Genomic DNA, 20,621 nt, shown 5'->3' with positions numbered 1-20,621 from the left:
CTAATACAGGTTGATTATCCCTTGTCCAAAATGCTTGGGACCAGAAGTGTTTTGGATTTAGTACTTTTTAGAATTTTGGAATATTTGCATATACATAATGAGGTATCTTGGGGATGGGACCCAAGTCTAAACATGAAATTCATTTGTTTCATATATACTTTATACATATAGCCTGAAGATAATTTTATACAATATTTTTAATAATTTTGTGCATGAAACAAAGTCAGTGTACATTGAGCCATCAGAAAGCAAAGGTGTCACTCACTATCTTAGCCACCTATGTGGACAATCTGTGATTGTTTGGTGTCACCATCATTCCTGACTAAATTTATTTACCTATTGATGAGCAATCATTTTCTTACACTTATTCACACTTTAAGTACTTAACAGTAAAAAAAAATGACATACTTTTAATATAGTGAAAAAATAATGTGTTCAGGGTAACTAAGCAGCACAATGGCATCACCAAAATACCTGTGTCACCTGTTGAACAAGCAGTAACAACAGACAACACAGGCTTTCAGTCTCCATGTTGGTGCTCAAAACGTTTTGAATTTTGGAGCATTTTGGATTTCAGATTTTCAGATTAGGAATGCTGAGCCTGTATTTTGTGAATTTAATGTAAAGTTTATGAGAGATACTGGTCTATAAATTTCTTTTTTTATAATGTGTTTGTCAGGTTCTAGAATCATGGTTATTAAACATGTCCTTATAAAACATGTAGGGGAGTGTTTCTTCCATCTCTATATTTTTTAAAAGGTTGAATATGATTGTTCTTTTTTAAATATTTGACAAAAAAATAATAAAATATCTGAACATGGAGTTTTCTTTTTGGGAAGTGTGTTAACTATAAATTAAATTTTATTAATAAATATAGAGGTTTTTCATATTTTATTTTACTTTTCTTCTGTGTCAGTTTTGGTAAATTGTTTCTTTTAAGAAGTTGGTCCATTTTTTCTATGTTGTTGAATTTATTAGCATAAAGTTTTTCATAATATTCACCTATCATTCCTTTAAGGTCTGTGGTATTTATAGTGGTATCCTTTCTTGCATTCATTATATTATTTTTGTTTGGTCTTTTTTTTCGTCATTGTTCTTGCTAGGAGTTTATCAATTTTATTAACATTTTCAGAAGCAACTTATGTCTGCATTCTCTCTATTTTTTTTGTTGTTGTTTACTATTTCGTTGGTTTATTCCCTTATTTTTATTCATTTCTTTCTTCTTACTTTGGGATAAATTTGCTCATCTTCTATCTTCCTAAGCTGGAAACTGGCAGAATTGATTTTAAACCTTTCCCCCTTTGTGACATAAGAATTTAAAATTATAAATTTCCCTCTAAACACTGCTTTTAACAAATTTGATGTGCTGCATTTTCTTATGTAGTTCAAAATGTTTTCTTCTCTTTTTTTTTTTTTTTTTTTTTTTTGAGACAGAGTCTCGCTCTGTTGCCCAGGGTAGAGTGCCATGGCGTCACGTCAGCCTCCCTCACACTCAAACTCTTGGGCTCAAGCGATCCTTCTGTCTCAGCCTCCCGAGTAGCTGGGACTACAGGCATGCACCACCATGCCCGGCTAATTTTTCTGTATATATTTTTAGCTGTCCATATAATTTCTTTCTATTTTTAGTAGAGACAGGGTCTCGCTCTTGCTCAGGCTGGTCTCGAACTCCTCTCGAGCTCAAACAATCTGCCCGCCTCGGCCTCCCAGAGTGCTAGGATTACAGATGTGAGCCACTGTGCCCGGCTTTCTTCTCTTTTGATTTCTTCTTTGACCTATGGTTTATTTAGAACTGTGTTTTTGTGGGTTTTTTCCTTTAATTTCCAATTATTCAGAGCTTTTCTAGATATAATAATTGATTTCTAATTTAAATCTGTTTTGATCAGAGAAGATACTCTGTAAAATTTAAATCTTGTGAAATTCATTGACATGTATTTTATGACTCAACATAAGATTCTTATGATGTACTTGAAAAGAATGTGTATTGCAATTATTAGGTATAAATAATTGTTGCTCTATAAATATCAACAAGGTCAAGGTAGTTGATAGTGTTATTCAAATCTTCTATATTCTTAGTGATTTTTTTTGTCTAGTTCTGTTATTAGGAGAGGGATGTTACAATATGCACTATGATTATGGATTTGTCGATTTCTCCCTTTAGTTTTGTGTTTGTTTCATGTATTTTGAAGGTCTGTTTTTTTTTTTTTTTTTTTTGAGACAGAGTCTCACTTTGTTGCCCAGGCTAGAGTGAGTGCCGTGGCGTCAGCCTAGCTCACACCAACCTCAAACTCCTGGGCTCAAGCGATCCTCCTGCCTCAGCCTCCCGAGTAGCTGGGACTACAGGCATGCGCCACCATGCCCGGCTAATTTTTTCTATATATATTTTTAGCTGTCCATATAATTCTTCCTATTTTTAGTAGAGATGGGGTCTCGCTCTTGCTCAGGCTGGTCTCGAACTCCTGAGCTCAAACGATCCGCCCACCTCGGCCTCCCAGAGTGCTAGGATTACAGGCGTGAGCCACCGCGCCCGGCCTTGAAGGTCTGTTTTTAGGTTCATACACCTATATAATGTTTGTGTCTTTCTGATGAATTGACCTTTCTATAATTATAAAATGTTATTTTTTGTCTTTGACAATACTCCTTGTCTTAAAGTCTGATATTAATACAGTCAAATAAATTAATCTGATATAAATATAGTCAAATACTTTGATATCAATGTAGTCAAATAAATTTCTTATGCTTTTCCATCCTTTTGCTTTCATCCTGTGTACATTTGCAATTAGGTCTCGATTTATAACTGTTAGAGCAAGTGCCAACTCAGAAACTGTGAAAGGTCTGAGATTTTATCCTACTTGCAAGCCAATAATTTAGCTTATCACAATTTCATTCATACCAATGATATATTTGTTAATTCATGTTGCCTGTTTTGGAATATTAAACAAATAACTTTTGTTTCCTTATTTTTGTAAGTATTTGCTGTACTGCATAAATGCTCGGTATCTTATTTGATGACTCAGATATGAGATATTACTGAACAACTTGAAATACTTGAGTTAGAGGAAGGTTTATATCACCATTATTTAACAAATTCCCTTGAGAATCTAGGCACCTATGGATTCCTCAAACCAGCTCTCAGATATACAATTTTGTCTAGAGTTAGCTCCATGTCAGCCATATATTAAAGGATAATCCATCAAAGCATTTGCCCAAGAAACAAGTCTATAATGATCACTAAAACATCACTAACATAAATCAGTAATACATACCAGCTGACTAAAGTTCCTTCCTTACCTAATTAGATAAATGTAAATTGTTCTCATTACCAATAAAGTAGGCAGTGCTTCACAAGAAAAATACAATAGTACAAAAAAATCTCTGGAACAGATATCTCTGTTTAAAAAAATCCAGTAGTTGTAAGTTGTTTTGTGCAATTACATGCTGCCCTATTGGTGATGAGACATAAAGATGACAGTTGCCTAAGTTGGCAATTATAGTCCACTAATACTCTGAAACTGAATAATGCATGGCATAGTGCTGTTTGTTAAGAATATTTTGATATGAAAACACTAATTTCTAATATGGTCAGAAAAAGGTTTCTTGGTCAGAAAAGCATATATAATAAACTGATATGATAAATCATTTTTAAAAACATAAAGAAGTAAATAATTTTTATTAATAAAATTTCTTCTCATCCCTACTAAATAAATGTTAACTAGTTAAAGAAATACTGGTTTAAAATTATTATTCTGGTCATTTGTTGCTTTGTAACAAACTTCCCTAAAATTTAGGGGCTTAAAACAATTTATTATAAGTCTGTGTGTTGAGTAATTCAGCTGGTTGATTCTCATTTGGAAGTTTCATGCTGTTGCACTTGGATTTTGGCTGTGGTTGGAATTATCTGAAGATTCTACTGAGCTGGACATTCTAAACAGCTTCTTCAGTCACATGTCTTGTACTTGGGCTGAGATGGCTAGAACAGCTGGAGGCTGGCCAGGTATCTGTCTCCATGCTCTCTCCTAGAGTGAGCATTCCAGAAGACCAAGTTGGAAGCTGCAAAACAACTAGCCTGGGAAGTCACACAGCATCAGTTCCATAACATTCTATTGGTAATAAGGAAGTCACAAGGCCAGACTGATTAAAAGGGAGAGGACTGCATAATCATGGTTCATTGGAGACTATGTTTGGAGACCAGCTACCTCAGAAGTACATTCATGTTTTATTCCACTTGACAGATGATTTTAATCTCAAGTAAGAGTATATAAATTCAGAATTTTCTGAGTTGACTCAGCTTCTGCTAAGCAAGCCACAGCCTCCTCCTCCCTACAGAAAGTAGAATATTCTATTAACGATTCCATTTAATTGTTTCTGTTTTCTTTATCTTTCTTCAAAGACTATTTTAAGTACATTGATATGTTGTACGGCAATCACCATTATCCATCTCCAGAACATTTTCATCTTCCCCAGCTGAAATTCTGTACCCATTAAATAATTCCCTTTTCTCCACTCCCCTGTCTCTGTGAATTTGACTACTCTAGGTACCTCATAAGTGGAATTATACATTTGTCCTTTTGTGACTGGCTTATTTTACTTAGCAGAATGTCTGCAAGGTTCATTTATGTGTCAGAATCCTTTTGAAGACTGAAAAATATTACATTGAATGTATATGTCACATTTTGTTTGTCCATTCATCTGTTGATGGACAGTTGGATTGCTTCCACCTTTTGGCTATTATGAATAATGCTGCTATGAAAATGGAAATACAAATACCTGTCTGAGCCCCTGCTTTCACTTCTTTTGGGTATAGTCCCAGAAGTGGAATTGCTTTATCATATGGTAATTCTATGTTTAATTTTATGAGCAATCACCATACCATTTTCCACAGAGCTGCACCATTTTACATTGCTATCAATAATACATAAAGGTTCCAGTTCTCCAAATCCTTGCCAACAGTTCCTATTTTTTGTTTTGTTTTGTTTTCTTGTAATAGTCATCCTAACAGGCCGGGCGCGGTGGCTCACGCCTGTAATCCTAGCACTCTGGGAGGCCGAGGCGGGTGGATCGCTCGAGGTCAGGAGTTCGAGACCAGCCTGAGCAAGAGCGAGACCCCGTCTCTACTAAAAATAGAAAGACATTATATGGACAACTAAAAATCTATATAGAAAAAATTAGCCGGGCATAGTGGCGCATGCCTGTAGTCCCAGCTACTCGGGAGGCTGAGGCAGTAGGATCGCTTAAGCCGAGGAGTCTGAGGTTGCTGTGAGCTAAGCTGACGCCATGGCACTCACTCTAGCCTGGGCAACAAAGTGAGACTCTGTCTCAACAAAAAAAAAAAAAAAAAAAATAGTCATCCTAACAGGTATGGAGTAGTATTTCATTGTAGTTTTAATTTGCATTTTCCTAATGATTAGTGATGTGGAGCATCTTTTCATGTACCTATTAGCATTTGTATATCTTCTTTGGAGAAATGTCTATTCAAATGTCCTTTGACCATTTTTACATCAGATTGTTTTCTTGTTGAATTGCATTTTTTATATATTCTTGCTATCAATCCTTATCAGATATATGATTTGAAAATATTTTACTTCATTCCCTAAGTGGCCTTTTCACCCTGTTGATAGTGTCCTTTGACCCACAAAAGTTTTTAATTTTGATGAAATTTAACCTATTTTCTCTTTTGTTGTCTATGCTTTTGGTACCAAATCGAAGAAATTATTACCAAACTCAATGTCATAAAGTTTTTCCCATATGTTTTCTTCTGATAGTGTTATAGTTTTAGCTCTTATATTTAGATCTTTGATCCATTTTGAGTTGAGTTTTATATATGTTGTAAGGCAAAAGTCCAACTTTATTCTTTTGCAGTATCCAGTTTTCCCAGCACCATTTGCTGAAAAGATTGTTCTTTCCTCATTGGAAGTTTTTGGCATCTGGTGGAAAATAATTTGACCATATATGGGAGGTTTTTTCTGGGCTCTCTAATCTATTCCATTGGTCTATATGTCTGTCTTTACGCCAATACCACACTGCTTCACCATAGATTTGTAGTAAGTTTTTAAATCAGGAAGGGTGAAACCTCTCACTATGTTCTTTTTCAAGATTATTTTTGCTATTTAGGATCCTTTGAGATTTCATATGAATTTTAGAATGGATTTTTCTATTTCTAAAAAAAAAAACAAGTCATTGGGATTTGGATAGTGATTGGACAGAATCTATAGTATTGACATCTTAACAATATTAAATCTTCCAATCCATGAATATGGGATGTCTTATTTGTTTCTTTTTAAAATTCTTTCAGCAATGTTTTGTAGTTTTTGGTGTACAAGTCTTTTACCTCCTTGGTTAAGTTTATATCTAAGTATTTTAATGCTATTGTAAATGGAATTGTTTTCTTAATTTCCTTTCTGGATTGTTCATTGTTAGTGTATAGAAATGCAACTGATTTTTGTGCATTTATTCTGTATTCTGCAGCTTTGCTGTATTTATGTATTAATGCTGGTTTAGTATGGAATCTTTAGGAATTTCTACATATAAGATCATGTCATCTGTGAACAGAGATAATTTTACTTTTTTCTTTCCAATTTGGATGCCTTTTATTTCTTTTTCTTGCCTAATTGCTCTGGGCAGAACTTCCAGTACTATGTTGAATCAGGTGGTTAAAGCAGCTCCTTATCTTGACCTGGGGGAATTCTTGAAGGAGATTGTTTAGGGAGCTAAAAAATCTACACTACATCACTACATCCTACCTACCACAGAGTTGAACTAAAGTTCTATATGCCTATCACCTGGAAGTACAGTTCCCTAAATCTGAATTATTTCGACTAAAATAATGCTCCAGCCAGGGGAGGTCTTTAGGATGGTTAATTGTAACCTACGGCACTAAAAATCTTAAGAGTTCTTACCAACCACCCCATAACCCCATGGATTCCAAGGAGGTTTCCTTGAAGGCTTCTCTACCAATGATTTACAAGCTTGCCTTTTCATTTTTCTCATTTTCCAGTAGATAATTATTGAATCATAAACACACACACACACACACACACCTTCGAAGGACAAAATTAATTCTTTGAGACAGTACAGCTTAAACTAGAGAACATAAATTCAAGTGCCTACAGGTAATTAGAAATAAATGGAACAGGAAAATTAAGAAAAATAGGGAATGGCAAGGATTAGGGGCAGCTATTTGTACCCATGTGTGGTTAAGAGTTCAGGTTTGGCTGAACTCAGGCTCAGGAGCTCAGGCCTGTAATCCTAGCACTTTGAGAGGCTGAGGCAGGAGGATCACTGAGGTCAGGACTTTGAGACCAACCTGAACAACATAGCAAGATCCCATCTCTACAAGAAATAGAAAAATTAGCTGGGTGTGGTAGTGCATGCCTATAGTCCCAGCTACTCAAGAAGCTGAGGTGGGAGGATTCCTTGAGCCCAGGAGTTTCAGATTGCAGAGAACTATGATGACGCCCCTGCACTCTAGCCTGGGCAACAGAGTAAGACCCTATCTCAAAAAAAAAAAAAAAAAAAGAGTCCAGGTTTGCCAAATCTTCCAAATTCTCAAGAGAAGCTGGAAGTCCATTTTTATGTAAATTTTCTGGATTTTCGGCATAGTTCAGACTTAACATGACAGCCAATTTTAAACTTTGGTTTAATTTGAAAATGAAAGAAAAAGAGAAATTTATAGTGTTTTCTTGACTACCCCATAATTTGCAAGGCTGCTCCTTTCACCAGTGAATTAGTTCTTCACATTACAGAAAATAGTATAGCTTCTTGGAAAATAATTCTTCCACAGCAGGGCTTAGGAGGTAAGAATGGTTATACAGACAAGGGCCTCATTACAGAGTCTTCTCTTAGTTGCAAAAGACCTGGATAAGGTTCTGAAATTACCATTTACAAAGATATTTAAATTCTTAACCAAGGAGCTGTTTTTGAAAAATCTAAAATCTGTTGTTTGTAAGTAAAATTTTGAAACATGAAAACACTATTATACATTAAATGCATTGTTTTGAAACTATTTCCTATGTTGAGATTTTTAAAACTTATTGCCTATTTCTGTTGCCTACTTTATGTTTTAAATATAGAGCTTTTGAAGAGAAACGAAAAGAACAGGAGGAAAAAGAATACCAAATCAGAGAGCAAATACTGCAGCAAAGAAAACAGAAGTTTGAAGAAGTTACTGAAAAATTCCAGCGCGCCCATATTCCTCTTTCACAGCGGAGAAAAGCAGGTGCCTTCATTTCTAGAAAATACGAAAACAAAAATTATAGTTTTAATCACATTTGACTTAAGTAGACAATAAAATGGTAAATTAAGAAATGAAGTGGATACTTACCTGCCAGGCAAGATACCATGATCACAAAGGTGGTTTTCCCAGGGTGAGGCTTATCCATTGTACTCCAGGTGGGCTTATTCCTGCGATTTCCCATAAGTTGTGATAGTGGGGGACTGTGTTTGCACTTTCCCCTGTGTCATTATTGAGAAGAATAAAAAAACAAAACAAAAAAAAAAAAGTAAATTAGGTGGAAACTCAAACTAAAAAGAGCAATATGCCATTTGAGTAATAGGATTTTAACCAAAGGAAAAATAGTAATTTGATTTAGATTTAATTTGGAAAATATTTTGTTAGCTCTATTAGTAAATTCTGAAAATTCACAAGTTTGATTCAACTTCAAACTGGCTTACAATGTTTTGTCTTTTTTAAATTGACTTAGTAAGTAGCTTAATAAAAAGAAAATTTAACATTTGGGTTCAGGAAATTAGTGTCACATTCACTCTAGCATTTTATTCACAGTTTGGTTCAAATTCATATTTAAGAGACTGGCAGAACAAAAAGAAAATCTACAAAGTAATATGCCAACAATCTAAAGAACTGGAACCAATCAAGAATTTAAATATGATTGTGGTTGGTTCTCTGGTATCACATCTACATTTTTATACCATAAATAGTAAGACAGAATTAAGAACAATATGTCAAAGCTTTATAAAGAAAAAGTATAAGCAGAGCCATTATGTTTTCAGTAAACATATGCTGTTCTGTGTTGTACTTAGCCCTGAGCTAAGCTGAGATACAGAGAAATCAAATTGTATTCTGCCATTAAAGATCTCACAATCTATTTTGTAAATAAGAGTAATATGAACAATTAATGTCAATAATGTAATAATAATTGCTATGATAGCAGAATGTGTAAAGTACTATGAAAGCACAGAGGAAAGAACACTAAACCTATGTAGGGACATCAAGGACATCATTCCTGGAAAAATGACATAAGTTGGGTCTTGAAGAATGAGCAGTTTGCCAAGCAAAGAGAAAATAAAAGGACATTGCAGACAGAAGGAACAGCTTGTGCAAGTAAATATGTATTTCAGTGTATCTGAAGCATGGAATGGGAAAAAATAGAAGAAAATGGATATGAGGCTAGAAAAAATAAGTTGGAGCCAATTCTCAAAGAATTTTTGTATGCCATGCTAGGAATTTCATCTTTATTCAAATGCAGTTCACTTAGAATTTTTTAAGTGGAAAGTAAGCCATTACAGTGTTAGTAACAGATCTTCCTATTAATAAGGGAAGCTAGTAAAACTGCCCAAGTAACAATAGCTTAAACATGATAGGGGTTTATTTTTCTCATATAATATGAAGTCCTGAGGTCGGCAGTCAAGAGCTGATTTGATGGGTATGAAGTGTCCATGGGCACCAGACTGCTCCTGTCTCTCAGCTCAACCATCTTTATTACATGGTTTATATTTACACTCTGATGGTCACATGGTAGCTGCTAGAGCTCTAGCCATCATGTCAGTGTTCTAGGCAGGAGTAAGGAAGAAGAGGAAAAGATAAAAGGGTATATCTCTGAGCTCCCTTTAAATTTTTTTCCTAGAAGCCCCCACCTATCTGTTTTTGTCTAAATTAACTCCATCTGCAAGGGAGTCTGCAAAATATAATTTTTATAACGTGGGTATATTGTTACCCCTAACAATATAGGGTCTGTTACCAGGAAGAAAGGGAAAATAGATACTAGGTATGAAGCTAGGGATCTCTGCTATAATTAGATCCATGTATTAGAAAGATAATTACAGTAACAACATGGAATGCAGAGTAAAATAGAGACTTACGAAAGTAGATAGAGTAGTAGAAGACTATTTAAATAATTGTAGAAAGAGATGTTAAGCTCCTAAATTAAAGCAGTACACTTGATATGGAGATAAGAGGTAATATATTCAGGAGATAGAATCAATAGAATTCAGTTACTAATTTATCAAAAGTGGTGGAAGAAAGGCTAGGAGGAGAACAGTGTGCCTGAGAGCCTCATACATTTTAAACATTCCAATACTTTTTAAATGAATTAATTATTTTGGTGGATGATGGTAATATTAGTCAAGGTTACAGATAAAGGAGGAGAATCAGGTTAGAGGTACAAAAGATCATTTAAGTTTTAAATGCATTTAAATGATTTTGAGCTACCCATGGCTCATCTAAATGGGGAACTCAAATCAGCAACTAGAAATATGGGTCAGAAACTCAAGAGAAAGATATGGAATAGAAATGTATATTTAAGAGTCATTAATGAACAGATATATAGTTGATAAATGAAGCTAAATAAACAACAGAGTATAGACCATGGATTGAGGACTGGGCCCAAGATAGAACCTTAAAATACACTAGCATTTGCTATAGGTAGAGCATAAAGAACAAAAAATGGATTTTGAGGAGTGGTTATCAAGAAGGCAGGAGGGGAACATACAGAGCAGTGTGTAGATGAGTGTTCATAATAAGGTATGACCTTGAACAAGTTACTTGCCTTCTCTATACCTTAGTTTCCTTGGTTATGAAATTCAAATAGCAACTGCCTCATAGGCTGTAGTGAGGATTAAGTTAGTTAATACAAGTGTTTAAAAATAAGGTCTATAATGGTAAGTGCTTAATAAATGTTAATTGGTATTTTTATATGTTTCCCTTTTCTTCATAGGAATATTTCTAAATTTTGTCAGAAATTTATGGGATTATGAGATCAAATATAGAGGGGTTTGCATGCCACCATAAAGAGTCTGGACATTTCTTGAAGTTTCTTTTTTCCAGATAAATATTCTTAAAATTAGTGATGAAAATTTTGAGGTAACAGTTTCTCTTTTGGAAATTGGATGTCAAAATTTACAGTATTTACACTATTCCAAAAAAATATTTTCTTTTTACAAAAGTTTTAAAGTAATATTTTATCACTGACCAATTAAATTATATATAAAAGAGACCATTGAAGATAAAGTACTTCTGTACTATTTGACCTTTCTTTATTATCCCCTTAGTTTTTCAAAAACCAGTCCCTCCATTAGAAGAGGCCCTCAAACAAATACAGGAATCCAATTTAAAATCAGAAATAAACCTTCCCTTTTCCTACAGACCAACAGTAAACTGGAGGTAAGTGATTTATGATTATTATATGTAATTCTTAATGTATATGATTACATAGCTTTCTTGTCACTGAGTGTAGGCCTTTTCATGAGTTACTCCCCACCTCTGTCTTAGAGTTTATTAATTTATTTTCACAGATTAAATTGAGGTAGAGTGAGAAGTAAATTGCTCTAAGTGTAAGTCAGAATTTCAATTTGTTGTCTTAAAGTCTTTGGTATTATAAATACTGCCTATGTTGGATAATCTTTTGTGGAAAGTATCATCAAAACTATTTTAAAATATTGATATTGGTTATTGTTCATCTTTACTGAGGAGAAAAAAATATATTGAATTGTAGTAATATAAATTTAGGTAAAAAGAATAACTCAATGGTAGAAATGGGTTTTTCTTCACTAAAAATTTTTCCTGGATGTCTTAAAAAGGCTACAGTGTCTCCTTGTTCTCCATGGTGGCACAAGTGAATCATCTAGAAGGGATAGAACGGACCAACCAACCACTGGGCACCCTCTGAAATCCTGTATTTTCCATTTATTTATTCCAAATATTTGTTGATGTTACTACATGCATAGAAAATCAGGCATTTAAAGGGAATATGGAGAAGTATACTGTTATAAAATATAATCCTTAGCATATAACCTAAAAGAGAAGTGAAATAATGCTTCAAAAATATAGAATAGTACCATATAGATAATAATAGTAATATTTAACATTTATTTAAAGACATCTACAATTCAGACAATAAATTATGTTAATATTTTACTTGTGTATAATGTTATTCCAATTTTAGAATACCTGTGGTCAATAGTTCCCTTGATCAGGACTAAAAATAGATAAATTCATCCTCTCAGTCTTTATTAGAGTTCAGGAAAGACTACATGGAACAGAGAACTCTTCAGCAAAGCTTTGAAGAAAATAGGAGTTAATTATGGAACAAGTAGGTGGATGGCATTCCAGGCAGAAGGGTGAGCATATGCAAAGGTCAAGAGTGACAGAAGGTGGCCAACTAAAATATATATAGAAAAAATTAGCCGGGCATGGTGGCACATGCCTGTAGTCCCAGCTACTAGGGAGGCTGAGGCAGGAGGATCGCTTAAGCCCAGGAGTTTGAGGTTGCTGTGAGCTAGGCTGACGCCACGGCACTCACTCTAGCCAGGGCAACAAAGCGACACTCTGTCTCCATAAAAAAAAAAAAAAAAAGAGTGACAGAAGGCATGATGTGTTCTAGAAGTAAGGGTATGGCTGAATCATAGATGCAAAATGTTGATAGCTTGGCTAGATATGAGATTGGAGAGATAACTGCATCTGTATGTTAAGGAATATAAACTTTATCCTGAGAGTTTAAGAGAAGTCAATGAATATTTTAAGGAGATAGATGATAACATCAAATTTTCTTTTTAAACATATTATTCCAATCCACTGTGAACAACTGTGGCTAATGAATTGAAAGAGAAGGCTATATCAATAAATGTAGAAATTATTTGGTTTAGAGCTCAAGAGAAAGATTTATGCTAAAGGTATTTAAAGCCAAGTCAATGGATGTCAGCCATGGAGAATATGTGCTGTGATGAACAATGAAGAACAGCAATATTTAAGGAAGTGGAAAAAGAAGAGAAGCCTGCAAATAGACTAGCTAGAATGGTTGGTATAGGACTAGTAGAGGGCTGTGCCATGGAAACTAAGGAGGCATAGAGATTCATGGGAAAAAAATAATTTACAGAGATCAAATAGCTTTTAAGGAATCAGACATAAAAAGTTGTATCAGTCAGAATCCTGACAGGAGGCAGGAGGCACATTTAAAAGGGGTGACTGAGAGGTTAAAGAGGGACTAGGAAACCAACAATGTATGGTGAAGCACCCCCAGACTTGACAACAAAGTCAGTATTATCAGCACAGACCTGAACTGAAAAGAGCTATAGCTGTAGAAGAGGAAGCCTGAGCATGACTTGTGGTCCTAGGTAGAGGAACATAGCACTGCTAAACCAAGCCCAGCAGGAAGCCAGAGGAATAATTATGCAAAACCTCTTTCTTTTGTCACCCTTCCCTCTCTTGCTAGTGCCTTCCATTGCTTAAACTCAGCCATAAATCAAAGAACAAAGGATTATTCAGGCTCGTGGAGCTCAGAGTCAAGTGGAGACCAGAGAGGAAATTATTGCAGTAATCCAAGGGATAGATAATTAGTGCCTAAACTAGAACAGTACTTTTTTGTATAATGAAGAAAGGATGGATCTTATTAAAGAATAAAAAGATTTTGAGTGGTTAGAAAGAAAGGATGATAGAGATGAAAGAATGAAAATAATGCTTTTGCACAATGCAGAAAAGTGACATAAAGAAATAAGAGTTTAAGGATATTGATCCAATAGAAGTATATGACTTGAAGTATAGAGAGAATAGGAGGAAAGCCAGCAGGAAAGCAGCAGGAAAACCAGGAGATATCCAGCCATGAGTTAAAAAGATATATGTTAGAAGGGTGATAATGAAGCAAGAAAGAAAGATAGAAAGAAATTTCATGAAAAGAATAGATTATGAATTTGGTATATGATAGAATAAAGAAAATGGAAAGAGAAAAAAACTGGAAGAAGCTGAAATGTTGAGTTTTGATGATTGAGAAATTTTGGTGACCTTTTAAAAATTCCATTTGCATATTCTGAATCGAGGGGATAAACATCCATGTAAAAATGTGTGAAAACAATTTGACCAAAGATCAGGTTGAGAGTTGGTCAAGGCTATAGAAATAGATTTGAAAATTATGATTGTATATACTATTGCTTAATTTTTATGTGTCCTTTTTGTCCACCAAATCAGATTGTAATATTCTGGTGGACAACAGCTAAATCCTACATATGCAGCTATTCTCTGTAGTACTTAGTTTAGCGCTATGCATGTTGGAGGTATTCAATAAATACTTTCAATAGAGAAACATCACCAACAAAAGTGAACACTTCTCAGAGGGTGTAAATATGGCCTGATGTTTAATAGATGAGGAGGATATTCATCAAGACATACACTGAGAAGTAAATTCAGACAGAAGGAATATTAATGTGTTAAAAGGCGTAGAGGCATGAACGGCATATTGTGTTAAGGGAGCTACAGGTAGTTCAATTTGGCTAGTGTGTACAATGAGAAGAGAGTTGTGGGCAGATAAGTTGGAAAGGAATCAATGAGTTAAATCATAAAGAACTTTGTTAAGGAGTTTGTTCTAAAACAATTACTGAAAGATTTGGAGCAAGCACACAACATTTATGTTTTAAAAATATTGCCAGAATGGAAAAGAATAGGATAAAACTAAAGGTGAGAAAACCAGGTACAAGTGGCACTTTAGCTAATGAAAATGATGACTTCTTGAGAGCTATATGGGAGGTAGATTCAACATGATTTGGTAACTATTTAAGACCTGGAAGGTAATTGGGAGGAGTCAAGGATGACTCCAGAGCTTAGATTTGGTCAGTGAATAGATAGTGAAATGCTTTATCAAAATAAGGACTATGAGGTTAAGAGGGTAGATCTCAAGCTAAGTGTTCTTAACACAATAAAAAAAAATTTTAATGACTATGAGGGAGGAATAAATATGTTTAGGGGAGGAAATAATTGGAAGGAAGATAAATTGTAAGCTTGAAATACTTATGGGATATTCAAGAGCCAATCTCTCATGGTAAGAAATTTGGGCCATGAATGTAGATATAACAGTCATCAATGAATGAATGAAGTTAAAGCCATGGCTCAATATCCACCAGTGATGGTCTTAGATTCAGCTAAACAATCAAACTTCCATGACTACAATAGGCCATATTTGGCTTCAATTAGAGAAGGACAGAAAACACTGCATGCCAACAAGGGAACATTCTTCAGTAGGGGGAATCCTTATAGCAGACCACAAAGCAGTTGAGGGGCTAGTCTTTGCTATATCCCTACCCCCTACAAGTGACAGCTCAGCTTTGTAAGGATCACAATGTAAGATCACAATGGTTAGCAGGTGGATTAGAAGCTCCATGTTCCAAAAAGGAACCAGTATTTCTTGTAATGGCTCCATATGAATATCTTCCAGGACCATTCAAGAGACATGTCCAGTAATAAGAATTACCAAACTCAGGGAAACCCAAAACTATAGTTTCTTATCAGGTATCTATGGTTTATTCACAGTCCTCTTAGACCAGATGCAGTTTACCAATGATGCATCATTTCTACCATAATCAGTGTGCCTTGTGATACAGCTCAAATCCTTCTAATTATCCAAGGGAACAAACTTAGCAATTTAACCCAAAGTTGAATTGGTCCATAGAGGAGAACAGATTTTGTTAACCCTTTACTCACAGATATAGATAAGATTACACAGACAGTGTAAGTAAGATTACACAGATAGTGTAAGATCACACAGAGAGTATAGGCATAGTAAGAAAAGAAGAGTGTCACATAAACTCTCAAAAATTCCAGCATATAAAGGACAAAGAAAGAAGCTCAAGGAAGAGCCTGAGAAGGAACTAGAGAAGTAAGAAAAAAACCAAGAGAACATGATGATATGAAAACCAAGGAAATTAAAATCAGGAAAGATAGTGGTCAAGAAGTGTCTATTTTTGCAATTATTAGGTCAATTATTAGTTCATCACAAACAATGCAATACATTGATGTGAGAGAAGTGGAAGCCAGATAGCAGTGGATTAAGGAACAAATGGAAGTAGTTGCAGTGAAGGCAATATAATTTTAGAATAGTCTATGGAAAAGCTTGTCTAAAAAGAGAAGGTGACAGACAATTAGAGGGGGTCCTGGGATTTAGGGAATTTAGGCTAATAAAAAAAATGTCTAAATTATTTAGTATAGAAGTAATGTGCATTTTTTTTAATACAAGGTTTCACTTTCAAGTTTCTTTTCCTGTGTATCAGTTGTTATCCTTATGTTAATCAGATATTTTTAATTAAAAAATCTCTTTTGTATCATGAATGAAAGCATAGGCATTTCTCTTGTTCAACAGTGTGCAGTTGCTTAAAGTCTTAGAAGAGTTAAACTGGAAGCACAACTTTAATTTCCCTCTAGCAAACAAATATATAGTTATGATTACAGCAAATGTGTGCTAGGATCATTAAATAACACACATCATCTTTGTTTTATGAGTAATGATCTTCATTTTGTATTAGAATACCTAGTTTTCATGTTATTATTGCAATGTACTATTATGACTGTGACTTCTTGATATCTATATAATCTATGTGTGTGTATGTTTATATATAACATAGATGTTATGTATTTGGAAAACAACAAATGTATACAATGTATAGAGAGAACACTGTGGTTTACTTATTAAAAAGTTGGACTTATTTCCACAGATAATTAACACTATTAAATGATGTATATGAAAAGTGCTTTGTAAACTATACAATGCTATACAAATATGAGATATTGAAATACTAAGAATCAGGTGTTAGGTTAATGGGAATATTTATATTTATTGAAAGTAAAATTAAGCTACAAATATTGATAAACTATTATCACATTAAAAATACATTTTCAGTGGACTGTAAACCTAAAATGTGTTAAGGAATAAAGTAATGCCAAGAAACAGGGAGCTTCCAAAGAAGCAGAGTATATTAGTACTCATGAAAGATTGTTCTAATGTGGAAAATGTTAGTGGTAGAGAAAAATAATTTAAGATGTTGGTAATGTAATAATCTAAAATAAAAAAATATATATGTGAAAAAGTTCAGGGCATTTAATGCTTAAGTCTCAAGAAAAATAAGAGAATAAATTCTTATGAACATAGAAGCTGCTTCAGCAAATAATGAAATATAAAATATTAACAACGGACTAAAGTTAAAAATGTAAGAAATAATCAGCCTTCTATCACAACCAAATCCTTATCATAAAGTTAATATACTTGACCCTCTGGTAGGTGTAGAGTAAAAGAGACTATATTCTCTGTCACCTATATTAAATACTTATACTTTAATAAAATGATATAGTTAGATATCTATCTCCAATATCCATGTATTTGTGGTGAGATAGTTGATCCTGAAACACTTCATACACTGAGAAGTCTGGCCAGAGCTGAGCAGTTGTCTCTGACCTCTATTTGCCCTTTGTACTAGTGCTTTAAATCAGATTTTCAGCCCATACTTATGTATCTGTATGACTAACAAATTCTGAGAAGTGAAAATACTCTAAGAGCAAGGAAGGAGATGGGGGAGCCCGAATAAACTATGTACATTTTTCTGACTATGTAAGAGGACACTAGTTTATCAAAGGAAGATGATCATGGACCCTAAGGATAAAAAAAATAACATGAATCAGAAACCTAGAGGCAGACCAATAAACCAAAAAAGCCATCTTAATAAGGCTATCTTTCTACCTGCCTCTCGAAATGCTTTTCCACTTGTGCAGATCCATTCCTGCCTGTCCAGCTGTCTCCACACCTGATCCCTACTTATCTGATCAGCTGTCTCCTTCACGGGCCCCATTGCTATCCCACCATTCCCAGATTCTTCCTAGCTACCCAATTGTTTCTCCTACCCGCCAGCCCCATACCCTGCCTGTCCACCCATCTGTTCCCTCTACTCTTCCAAAGACCTTTTTACCAGCCCCATTACTGTCTTACCCAATTAAATATCTTCCTCATCCTCCAGCCCCAGTTACTTCCAGAATTTCTAACAGTTTCCCTCGTCTACCAGCCCCAATTCCTTCTGGCCCCCCTGATCATCTACCTCACCCACCCAGAAGTTCTCCAGTCATTCCTGATCCTGACTCACAGAACAAGTTATTTCACAAAACATTCAGACCCAAACATTTCCTTCCAGCACAGCGTTCTACCCCAGCCACTCTAACGCCTGCCCTTGTTCATCGTTCCCTTCCAGCCCGACTGGTTGTTTCCCCAACCCCTTTGGAAGCTCTCCCTGTTTTGAAGCCTTCCTTTTTATCCAGTCATCCCCCTCATCAGCCAATCCCCACTCTTTCTTATGTCACTCCATTGCCTGAACATCCTGCTAGCTTGGATCCTTTTCAGTCAGTTCAGCAGTCTGTTCCACAAGCCACAACATTGTCAAATCAACCCCAGGCCTTTGTAGATCATCTGCCCGTCTCAATTCTCTGTCATCCACCTCCCTGTCATTCTCCATCTTCTTTGTCTTCATCTCCTTCTAGTTCCACATCCTCTTCTTCCCACTCTATACCAGTTTCTTCCTCATCATCCATTCTTACCTCTCATTCGACTTCCTCTTCTACTTCTCCATCCTTACCTCCTTCATCTATCCCTCCTTTTTCCTCTCCTTTGCGTTCATCTCCCTCTCCATGTTTTCCTCCAACTTATTTAGCTTTTCCCTCTCCAGTTTCTCCAGTTTCTTCTTCCTTTATGATTTCTTCTTCCTTTCCCCCCATGCTTCATTCTCCCTCTACTTCTACCTCCCCACTTCCTTTTATTCCTATCCATTCCTTCAATGCTCCTCACTGGGGGAAGAAAGTAGAGAAGAAAAGAGAAGAAAGTGGAGTAGAGAAGAAAGGACTAGAGAAGAAAAAGTTGAGAGACGACAACTTTAAAGGTAAATAAATCGAGTTTATTAGATATTTTGTAGATTTAGCAATATTTTGTTCGGGATGGGTGACTGAAGGGGAAGGATCATGTAAGAGTAGGAAAGTGTAAAAGGAAGAGACAGACACATACTCTCAATGTTCAGGATCTTGTATTAAATACCTTCTTGCTCTCCCTGATTTCCCCATGATCTCAAAGAGATAGTTAAGAATCTAGTAATCATTGACCTCGACTATTCCAGTCTGTCCAAATAAAGATATATATGGGTATTGGAGATAGGTATATGTTACATGTGGCCATGTGTCACCTTCAAAAACATTTTTATTCCTACTTAACTGGGAATAATTAAATTTAATTGGGAATAAATGTCCTTGGAGTTTTCACTACCAGCCCCAGTGTAGCAGTCAGCTATATGATAGTTTAATTCCCATTGCATCCTCCCCTAAAATCCTTCCTTAGTTTTTTGTTTCTTTTTGTATATATGCTGAAATGGAACATGCAATAGGTTTCCAGAAGGTACAAAATTCTAATAGAAGATGGTGTAATGCACTGATAATTTTGAGGTGGCACTTTCACACACTAAAAGTAGACTCTATATTAAAGGTACCCCTTCTGTAACATGAAAACCATGCTTATATTTCTGAAACAACCAAAAACAAATGTGTATATTTTTCACCATTAAGATCCAAGCTCCAAAACCTAGTTAAGTAGGGAAGAAATTCCCGCCTACACTGACAAGTAGTTTTCATATTTTCTATCTGCTTGAATCTTCAGTCAACTCTATTAGGGTTATGGAAACACCTACCAGCCATGACATCAACTCAGAATGAAGGGTAACATAGCATATTATCCATGTAGGAATGCTCTTAAATAACAGAGGACTAACTCTACACATCAACAGGAATTACTTCTACCCCATCCCAAATGATAAGAGGAGTAGGATATAATAATCAAAGCCTTGAGTAATTGGGCATTTCTACATGAAAGCAGAGTTCTTTGGCACTGTAATCTCACAACCATGTTTATTCTACTATTGATTGCCTTAAATTCTTACCTTAATGTCGATATATTTCTCCAATATCCTTATATGTGGTTATCTGGACAAACACACACATATTACACAAATGTGTCATTTGTATACATATAGAAAGAAATTAACTGTATTTAAATGCACTAAACATTTTTTTATGTCTGTTTCACAGAACTATAGATTCTGCCTTGCCTTCAGCATTGTCAAAAAATGATCACAACCATCAAAAACAACCCTTATCCAAAATCAATTGTGATAAAGAAATGAAGGAAAACATCAGGGCAAACTTGACTACTAACAAAAATGTGTTCCAGCTTAAACTGGAGGAAACTCAGAAACTCCTGGAAGATCAGCATCTAAGCAGTTTGCAAGTATGAAACTGTAAATATGTTATTAATATTTTAATTCCTAGTACTAATTCTGCCCCACTTTTTCAGTGTTCTCCACTAAAGAAATGTATATCATTAGCCAACAGTAGGCCATGAAAGAGTGTGGATGAATCAGCACAAATTCATCATAGATATTGTAGAAATAATTTTTTAGTTTTTTCCTTACCTTTGAAAATACAGTGTAATATAAGTATTACTGTTAGAGGTTCTATTATAAAAAAAGCAACCTGAAAATTATAATAGATCTGGATATTAGTTTCTTAATAGAAATATGGCAGAATTAGCTAGAAATGATGTTGGTAATCTATC

At 35.0% G+C, this 20,621-nt stretch overlaps 1 protein-coding gene and 1 pseudogene across 1 annotated transcript in view; both read left to right on the top strand.

Annotated features, from left to right (window-relative positions):
* Nucleotides 1-20,621, top strand: part of CEP126 (centrosomal protein 126) — a 113,294-nt gene that overhangs the window by 18,304 nt on the left and 74,369 nt on the right. The window contains exons 3-5 of the mRNA XM_069470474.1: nucleotides 8,067-8,212; nucleotides 11,281-11,392; nucleotides 20,096-20,294. Coding sequence (XP_069326575.1) covers nucleotides 8,067-8,212; nucleotides 11,281-11,392; nucleotides 20,096-20,294 — 457 coding nt within the window. The remainder of the gene's footprint in view (nucleotides 1-8,066; nucleotides 8,213-11,280; nucleotides 11,393-20,095; nucleotides 20,295-20,621) is intronic.
* Nucleotides 8,310-8,451, top strand: LOC138385655 (U1 spliceosomal RNA; annotated as a pseudogene).

The sequence above is a fragment of the Eulemur rufifrons genome, chromosome 6, assembly GCF_041146395.1.
Source record: "Eulemur rufifrons isolate Redbay chromosome 6, OSU_ERuf_1, whole genome shotgun sequence".
Classification (NCBI taxonomy): Eukaryota; Metazoa; Chordata; class Mammalia; order Primates; family Lemuridae; genus Eulemur; species Eulemur rufifrons.
Note: the sequence above shows the minus strand (reverse complement) of the source record. Positions and strands in the feature narration are given on the sequence as shown.